Source organism: Haplochromis burtoni, unplaced genomic scaffold (assembly GCF_018398535.1).
Source record: "Haplochromis burtoni strain Fernald_Lab_line unplaced genomic scaffold, NCSU_Asbu1 Contig_3, whole genome shotgun sequence".
Lineage (NCBI taxonomy): Eukaryota > Metazoa > Chordata > Actinopteri > Cichliformes > Cichlidae > Haplochromis > Haplochromis burtoni.
The window spans coordinates 3201580-3210683 of NW_024582364.1; the positions used below are offsets into that span (position 1 = coordinate 3201580).

General features: G+C 39.1%; 1 protein-coding gene across 1 annotated transcript; it reads left to right on the top strand.

Annotated features, from left to right (window-relative positions):
- Positions 1-1787: 1787 nt before the first annotated feature.
- On the top strand, positions 1788-3964 carry foxc1a (forkhead box C1a). Its single transcript, XM_005912665.3, has one exon. It carries the CDS (start codon positions 2053-2055, stop codon positions 3469-3471), a length of 1419 nt encoding a protein of 472 aa, XP_005912727.1. The 5' UTR covers positions 1788-2052; the 3' UTR covers positions 3472-3964.
- Positions 3965-9104: the final 5140 nt, after the last annotated feature.

Below are 9104 nucleotides of genomic sequence, written 5' to 3' on the forward strand. Positions count from 1 at the left end.
CCCCCCCCCGTCTTTTTTTTACACTCCACTAAAAATTCAAGTTTGTTATATATATTTTTTCATATTCACAGTATTGTATTTGTGTTTTGAAACATCGGTTGTTTAGCAAAACGATACAGCTTACAATATAGTTAGTTCATTCAAAATTCACACTTTTAGGCTGTTGCCATTATATTTGTTTATATTTTCTTTATGTGGTTTGCTATGATTTCGGCCCTTAGTATAATGTTATTAGTAATTATGAAGGCGAAAGACAGAAAGTGATGATCAACATAAACACACAAATATGATAAACTGACGGCAAATGTAATTTTTAAACAAATTATATCAGGAATATATATATTTTATTGAGAATAACATCTCCATTACTTGTACTGACACTGGTTCGAGAAAAGACACACATAAAGCGCCTGAAGTTGTGTTTATTGATTTGACACTATGTCATGTTTTTCACTGTGATCCAGCCGTGAATTCTTTTCTTTCATTCTTTTTTTAAATAAAGGGTTAGGGAGGAGTGGGTGAGCAGGCCGTGGTATTAAGTAAAAGGCCCGTCGTGAATTGTGTAAACAGCCCAGGGCGGTGGAAAAAGTTCATGCCCGGGTCCATGTAAGGAGAAACCAGGCCACTGCACGGATATTTAATTAAGACGACCTGCGAAGGATTACAGCGATATTGGGACTGTAACCTTGTCTCAAAATGATCATTAACAATTTCATGCACCGTCGCTCTTGACAGTTAGGGGACATCTATGGCCCTTCAGGGTCGACTTATTGAACTGTTTTTTTTTATATTTGGTCAAAATGTCTTATTTATCTGATTTGCGCTTCAGACCTTTTACATTATGAACTCATTAGAGTTTTTTTTAATTACACAAAGAATTAAATCTGGGTAAAGAAACGGAAGAACTGTGCGTGTAAATAATTGTTTGCTGATGCTAAAATTATTCTCTACAGTCCAGTTTTCTTTAGGATAATAATTTCCAGATGAGCTTTCACCATCACCGCGCAACAAATATTCAGATATTTTTGATGAAAAGCCACACATGGAAGGTGTCGTCCCATTTGGTTCCCGGTCCTAAATGCTCTCCCTGAATAAACTTTCACAACTCTAGTCACCTGAAGCCCAAATTGTCTCTGATTCTCGCTGTAATGAGGTCGCACTTAACGCCCACTGCCAGCACTGTGAGGTTCTCTCCCGCTTTGATCTCACACTGACCTACTGCTGGTGTTGAATGTTTTTAACCAATCAAATGCACTTTAAAGATGTTAAATTGCACCATTTGGTTCGCTGGTGTCAGCGCCTTTTCTGCAAAAACAAAAAGGAAATATTGCAATGAAATAACCTATTTTTCAGAGCAATGACCGTAGGAGAAAATGTAAATTAAATACAATGTGATTGTTTTAAAGGGATCAGAAATATTTTGGCACTGAAAATAGCGGACAGTTACTGCACTTCTACATTTGAAATATAAATACCATGTTTGTGCCATTTCAGCTTAATTAAATGTCTTGTAGACCACGTCTGATCTTAACACAGAGTGCGGGGAAATGAACTCCATGAGCTGACTGTGTACATGTTGCTCTGTCGTGTCCGAAGCTTTGGCTGGAGCGGACTGGGAGTTAGCGACACCTCCTAGGTTTCTTTCTTTTTTTTTTTTTTTTTTGTCTTTCTAAAATCCCTGAGTTTGGCCAGCAGCTTTCTGCTCCCTTTGCACGCCCGGACATCCCATTGGACAGCTCCTGCGCTTTTGTAGGCGGAGCTTCCCTGGCAGCAAAAAAGGAGGAAAGAATTTAACTGCGCAAAAGTCCTCTGTAGTGACGGATGTCCGAAGTTCAGAAGTTTTTCAGTGTGCGTTTCATTGGGACACAAGGATGGGGACAGCTTAAACACAACAAGTTGCACTGCGGTTAAGACTTTTCCCTCTTTTGCTTTTTTTTTTAAGTGAGGAACGAAGTCTTGTGATTTGAGCGCCACTATCTCCAAAGGAGTTAGAAGAGGAGCACTCATTCTGCGTTTTTTGGAGCTTTATTTTTGCCGGATCAAAGTGAAGACATGCAGGCTCGCTACTCCGTCTCCAGTCCCAACTCACTGGGCGTCGTGCCGTACATCAGCAGCGACCCGAGCTACTATCGGGCCGCAGCCACTGGGGGATACACGGGGATGCCAGCACCTATGAACATGTACTCTCACGCGGCTCATGACCAGTACCCTGCCAGCATGGCCCGGGCGTATGGACCCTACACACCCCAGCCTCAGCCCAAGGATATGGTCAAACCCCCTTACAGTTACATTGCGCTCATCACTATGGCTATCCAAAACTCGCCTGACAAAAAGGTGACCCTGAATGGGATTTACCAGTTTATCATGGAAAGGTTTCCATTTTACCGAGACAACAAGCAGGGCTGGCAGAACAGTATCAGACACAATCTGTCTCTGAATGAGTGTTTTGTGAAAGTGCCCCGTGATGATAAAAAGCCTGGTAAAGGCAGCTACTGGACCTTGGACCCAGACTCTTACAACATGTTTGAGAACGGGAGCTTCTTGAGAAGGAGACGGCGTTTCAAAAAGAAGGACGCACTAAAAGAGAAAGAAGAGCGGCTGCAGAAGGAGATACCGCCGAGGCAACAGGGCCGGGAGCAGGAGCAGCCGGTGCAGGGCTCCCAGCCTGTGAGGATCCAGGATATAAAAACCGAGAACGGGGCGGTCACGCCACCACAGGCCGAGTCGCCTTCCTTGAGCTCCGTTCGCAAAATCGAGAGTCCAGACAGTAGCAGCATGTCCAGCGGGAGCCCCCACAGCATCCCCTCCAATAGGTCCATTGGTATGGACAGTACCGAGCACCACCAACATCACGGCCAGGCCTCGACGCAGGGCTTCAGCGTAGACAATATCATGACCTCCCTCCGGGGATCTCCACAAGGGGCCACTGAGCTCAACTCCAGCCTCACCGCCTCCACCAGGACAGGTATAACACCGTCTTTGTCCTTAAACTATTCTCCAAGTCAGACATCTGTCTATAGTTCACCCTGTAACCAAAACTCCATCTCCACTACCTCCAATGCAACTTATCATTGTAACATGCAAGCCATGAGCCTTTACGCTGGGGACAGATCTAGCCATTTGGCACCGAGCACCACCGTGGACGAAACGTTGCCAGATTACTCAGTCACAACCACCTCATCCTCCCTGACCCACGGTAATATAAACTCTGGGCAGGAAAGCCACCATCCCCACCAAGGAAGGTTGACCTCATGGTACCTCAACCAGGCCGGGGACCTGGGCCATCTGGGTGCAGCTTACCCAGCACAACAGCAGAACTTCCATGCGGTCAGAGAGATGTTTGAATCCCAAAGAATTGGCTTGAATAATTCACCTGTGAATGGGAATAGCAGCTGTCAGATGTCATTCCCACCAAGCCAATCCATCTATCGCACATCGGGAGCATTCGTGTACGACTGCAGCAAGTTCTGACCAACAAAACAAAAACAGCCCAAAAACAGGGTCAGTATTTCCCCCTCACGGTGTTTGAACTCGTTCAGTTAAATCCAGCGTTGTTGCCCTTCCTTGCCTCCCTCACTCCCACATGGACTAATATGAAACAGAAAAGAAAACAAAAAAAGACTTGATCTTTCTAAAGAACAGTGTTACTGCAAATAACACGTAAGTCTCCCTTTGCTTTTGTGGCTTTATGTGATGTGTTAAATATATGTCACTTTTCATGGACGTGTAAAATGCATATAGTAATTTATTTCTAAACTGTAGCCGGATATTATGGACCAAACACCAAAAAAAGTGTTTCTAAATTGAACTGCCTTAAGTGTCCTAAACAATTGTTCCATTATAAAAGTAAGAAAAAGGAACGTGTATATCGCCGTACTATTTCAAAGAATCTTCATTTGTTGAAAAAAATATTCTGAAGGATTTGTTTGTTTGTTTAATAAATTGTCATTTTATGAGAGTTAAAGTTACGCCTCATTTCTTGCAGACTTGAAAACAGGCTCGCGATATTTTACACCCGAGCTGTTAGTTTAGTGAAGTGACCCCTCGGATTTAATTCATTCAATTGTGTGTGTGTGCGTGTGCGCGCGCTCGCGCGCGCGCGCGTGTGTGTGTGTGTGTTTTGTTTCCCAAATAATTTAAAGACAATTAAATATATTCGTACTGTGATCTGCTGCAAGGACACGACCTTATTTACACATAAAAGTAAAACTTCCCTGGAGGTCGCCTTATATCTTCTTCATGAGAGATGTAGAAATTATGAAAAATATTAGGATGTATTGTTTCTTGTTCGTACTTAATAAAATTAAGCTTACTGTATATATATATATATATATATATATATATACAAATATATAGATATATATATATATATATTATATATATATATATATATATATATATATATATTATTTCATCTGCATGTGGGTTTTATAACAGATGATTAGAACTCAAAAAGATCTTTAGTCAGAGCGCCTGGAAAGAGCCTGCACACAGCACAACTTTGTTTTGGACTGCGTTGTGTGTTTACTGGCGCATACCAGCGCTTACTTAATATCATACCGCACATGCCAAAGATAGTGCCGTTGTCACTTCAGTTTTGATGTCTGAGTTCTGACTAGTCTGACGTGACGCTGACAAACATAACCGTCACGGTTTTTTTTTCAATATATGTAAACCGCTATTTTAAAAAGGTTGTTGGTATTTCACTAAAGACAAATAAGTAGAAGTTAGTCCAATCGAGGTTTTACTGTAGTCCTTGTTGAAAGGTGATGTAAATATATATTTATTAATAGCATAAATTTTGTTTTTCCTTAGTAGGATTAATGGTAAGAGTCGCTTACATGCTTTAAAATGCAGCTCACGAATTTCCTTTAAAAAGGTAAAAAAAAAAGGTAGCCCACTGCTGTAATATATGATTAAAGCGTCATTTTATCTTATTTGACTTTATAATTTATTGCGAGTTATATTTATTAAATGCAGACAAATTTATTCTAAATATTTTTCTACTTTAGTAGCCTTTAATGAAATAGCCTTGATAAAGATCTACAGTTTGCACAACAACAACAACAATAACAACAACAACAACAATAATAATAAAGGCATCTCATCCATCTCACTATATATATATATATATATATATATGGTTTAATGAAACAGGAATGATAGCCTTTAGTTGGCAAATAACTTGTAATAAGCTACAGTACAGATTTTATACTCGAGTTTCTGTTAACGCCGTTTTACTTACTTACTTTTTGAGGATAATTTAGAGGATTTCTATAAAATAGTTTCCCACTGAACAGAAACGGAGGACAACGCGTCCACAACTCCGTGACTGACGACAAGTCTTATTGCATGTTTTGAAACCCAGTTTCTAAAATGGAAAATGGTTTGGATCTTTTTCTTTCGGCAGCTGCAGTCCTTTAGATCAACATGAAGGATAATAGAACAAAATAACTGCATGCCACGTGAATATAATATGAGGCCTTAAAGCATGTTTATATTTTTATGAATAGAAGTCCAACTTAGCACAAAAGCCTGCTTATGTGCGTCTTCCGGGTCTCCGATTGCACCATAATCAGGCTCATAAAAGTCATTAGATAGTTTCTCAAGTGTAGGCCTAATAAACAAACGTCGTGTTAGTCAAAAGATTGATGGCGCTCTCACAGAATGGACCAGGTCAGGAAGGAATAAAATTCAATCAGAGAGCTGGAATCGTTTTTCATGAGACGGAAAAGGCAGAGAGGGAGACGGGGGTCAATGAGGAGGATGTCGGTCGCCAGAGCACCATCAACAATATAACAGGACATAGCACATACAAAGAGAGCAAGAGAAAGAGAGAGAGGGAGAGGATGATGAGTTAGTTTGGTTTATCCCATATGATTTCGATTGCTTAAAACTGTAAACATGGTGAACAAAATGTTTCAGAAACGACTTTCAAATGTGCAGAATTTAGGCATGCCACAAAAAAAAAAAGAAAAGAAAAAGATTATGGGTGGTACTAGAATGATACTGCAGGGGAATCAGCAGCATGCTGGAAGTTTCCTACGTGGGGCCCGGGGGCTTTCATCCATCCCGAGGGTTCCCACAGCAAAATAGGTACAAATTAAATTTCGCCTTCATTTCCTTTTTCGAAGGAAGGACTAGAATGAATTTTTTTTCTTATTCATTTGCTTACAGCTATATTTCCACCTACAGTAGAGATGGTTGTGACCGTTATTTCTCACAGCAAAACACTCTAATCAGATGTTGCTCAGAGCTCATTGTCATTAAAGATGGCACGTCTTTTTATGGCTCCCTAACAAGCAGACATTTGGAGACTACTGTCTGAGTCTGTGTAGAGGCTTTAGTCTGCTTCTCCCTGAAACGTTCCGCTACATTCCTGAAAATGCACAACATCCCTCACTGCTTTGGGTCATCTAGCAAAGATAAAAGAGTCAGTGCTGGTCCTGTCTTTAATATAACAATAAAGAATTTAAAAAAAATTAAATATGTTACATCGTTGATTTGAAAGCAGATAAAAGTCGTGTTACACGAGCTTCCTCTTTTGAAATATATTATAGAGTATGATTTTTGTCAAATACAGCTCGGTCGTAATTTATGTTTCATAGGTTTGACTGACACACTACGGCGTCCATAAGCGGGAGGTTTTGTTTGTGGGTCAGGTCAAAGTTCAACAAATGAACCTAAGAAGTAAACAACTGATATACGAGCAACATATATATATATATATGCAACAACATTACATAATATATTCTCCTCAATGTATAGATTACAGCTAACGAAAAACAGTGATGCGCATGCAGGTAGGAAGTCAGAGGCAAAGCTTCACTCCAGCTTTAGATTTGACTTGTCTCAGTCAATGTGATGGCAGAATGGCAGATTAGAGGTTTATATTTTGTTTTATCATAACTTGTTATGGCTGTGGATAAAAGTTTGAAGTTTTCTTTGATATAAACACGGATATTTTACCAGGACAAAAGACAGTTCACTTTCCTTTCGCCATCTCTATAGTATTTTTAAGGTCGTAAAACAGTGGCCTTTATAAAATTTGCAGTTGTTTTTTATAACTCATGAACCAACTACTATTTAAATACTGGATTATTACGTTGGCCTCGACTGCGACCAGCTGTGTATAAAGCGTAAAGTAGGTCTACCTTGACTGAACTTTTTCCTCCTAACACTACCTGCAAACAGGAATATACTAATGCGTAATTTCGGATATACACCTTTTCTTTTTTTTCTTCTTCTTCTTCTTTTTTAGTATTTCCCCCCTCTTCCGCTGGGTTTAAAGGGGGGAGGGCAGAAAAGGAGAAAGTAAATGAGGTAAAGGCTCAGCGAGCCCCTGCAGACTTTGTGCACCTGTATGGCTGAGTGAGCACAGCCCAGTATGGAAAATGCTGTGTTTTAGCTCTCGGTTGCTACAAGCGCCATCTGTTTCTAATTAGGAGCCCATAGACTCAAATTCTGTCTGCTCTGCGGCCAAAAGAGTGAAAGGTTGGAGGTCCAACACTTGTCTTTCTGAGGGAAAAATAACCGCCGCATGCAGCCTCTCATCCTGCACGTCTCATTTTCGAGACAAATGATAATTTTCAAAGAAATGATTCACCCCGCTTTGTCAAAACAGGCCGAGTAGCGAGCTGTAAACAAAGCTTCTGAATTAAATAATGATCCTGAAATCGTAAAGCATCCTCAAATAAAAAAAGAAATGTACTTGTGCAGACTTCATAACCACTGGGAGGGTGGGATAATGGAGTACTGTGAATTCATACCGTTGGGAAACGGCCGACCTGCGAATAACCCGACAGCCCTGGCGAAATACCTAAAAAACGAACAGACTTGCCTTCAAGTTACACAAAACATGCTTTTCTGCCGCTCAGGCCTGCGGTTTCTAATTATAGCACATTTTAGACACCGAGTACTTGAACGTCCTAATCAAAAGTGGAGCATTGCATTGATTTATTGCCATGTGCAGGTTATGATGAAAATTAATGTGTTTTTAAAGAAGTCATATATATATATATATATATATATATATATATATATATATATATATATATATATATATATGGAGTTGAAACGTTATAACTATATTATATATATGACTTCTTTTAAAAAACACATTTTAATGTTTCATTAATATATATACCTACATACTTAAAGAATTCTTAGCTAAAGAAAAAAAAAAAGTTTTCTTGTGAAGAACGGATTCGGTTGCAGTGTTTCTGATGGCAGGCAGTAAAGTGCACCAACTTGAACTTCGTAACATTGTGTCAAGAGAGGGACACTTCAAAGCTGTCGAGCTACTGCTATTTGAGCCACAGTAGCAGTTGTCCGTGTCTTTCGCGGGTCTCTTCTCATTTATGGCGCAAGGCGGCCACTGAGCTATGAAAACACGGCCAGGAGACTTAAACTGCTGTAAGTCGGAGATATATATATATATATAAGATATATAAATATATATATATATACATATATATACTATATATATATATAATATATACACTACTATAATATATATATACATATATATATCAAACGGAATCTTTCAACTCTTTTTATTATGACTCTACAATATTTGTTTTTATCATGAGAACTAAACTAACATATCGGATTATTTGAATAAAATATAGTTTATAAAATGCAAACGTAGTTTTCCTTATATATATTTTTGTTCATTTATTGAATACATTTTACCAGTCAAAAATAATTGAATTTAAGAAACTGAAACTTGGAAAATAAAAAGACACCGAAAAACAAAGGTCAACGCTATTTTGTTGAAATAAATTTGCTCATGACATTCCAAAAATAATTGAAGGTTAATATAAATATTATTTTCAAGAAATGCCGATTAAAATATTTATTTTCTTTTCAGTTGATCAGTCCAAATACACACATTTCATTTGTTTTCTCCAGACTCCTACCTTTTTCTCACATCTTTTAAACTCAGGAAGGTGGGTGGTTGACCAAAAAAACAAAAAAAACACACACAAAAAGGACAGTTCTGGAAGTGATTCTTTCAAACCCACTCGCGACTCCACCTCTTCTATAGTACTTCCATGGAAGAAAAAGGATTGTAACACCAACTGAGGCAGAGACAGTGATGA

Excerpts from the sequence above, each read along its gene's own strand:
- foxc1a (XM_005912665.3), top strand. The coding sequence starts at position 2,053 with ATGCAGGCTCGCTACTCCGTCTCCAGTCCCAACTCACTGGGCGTCGTG.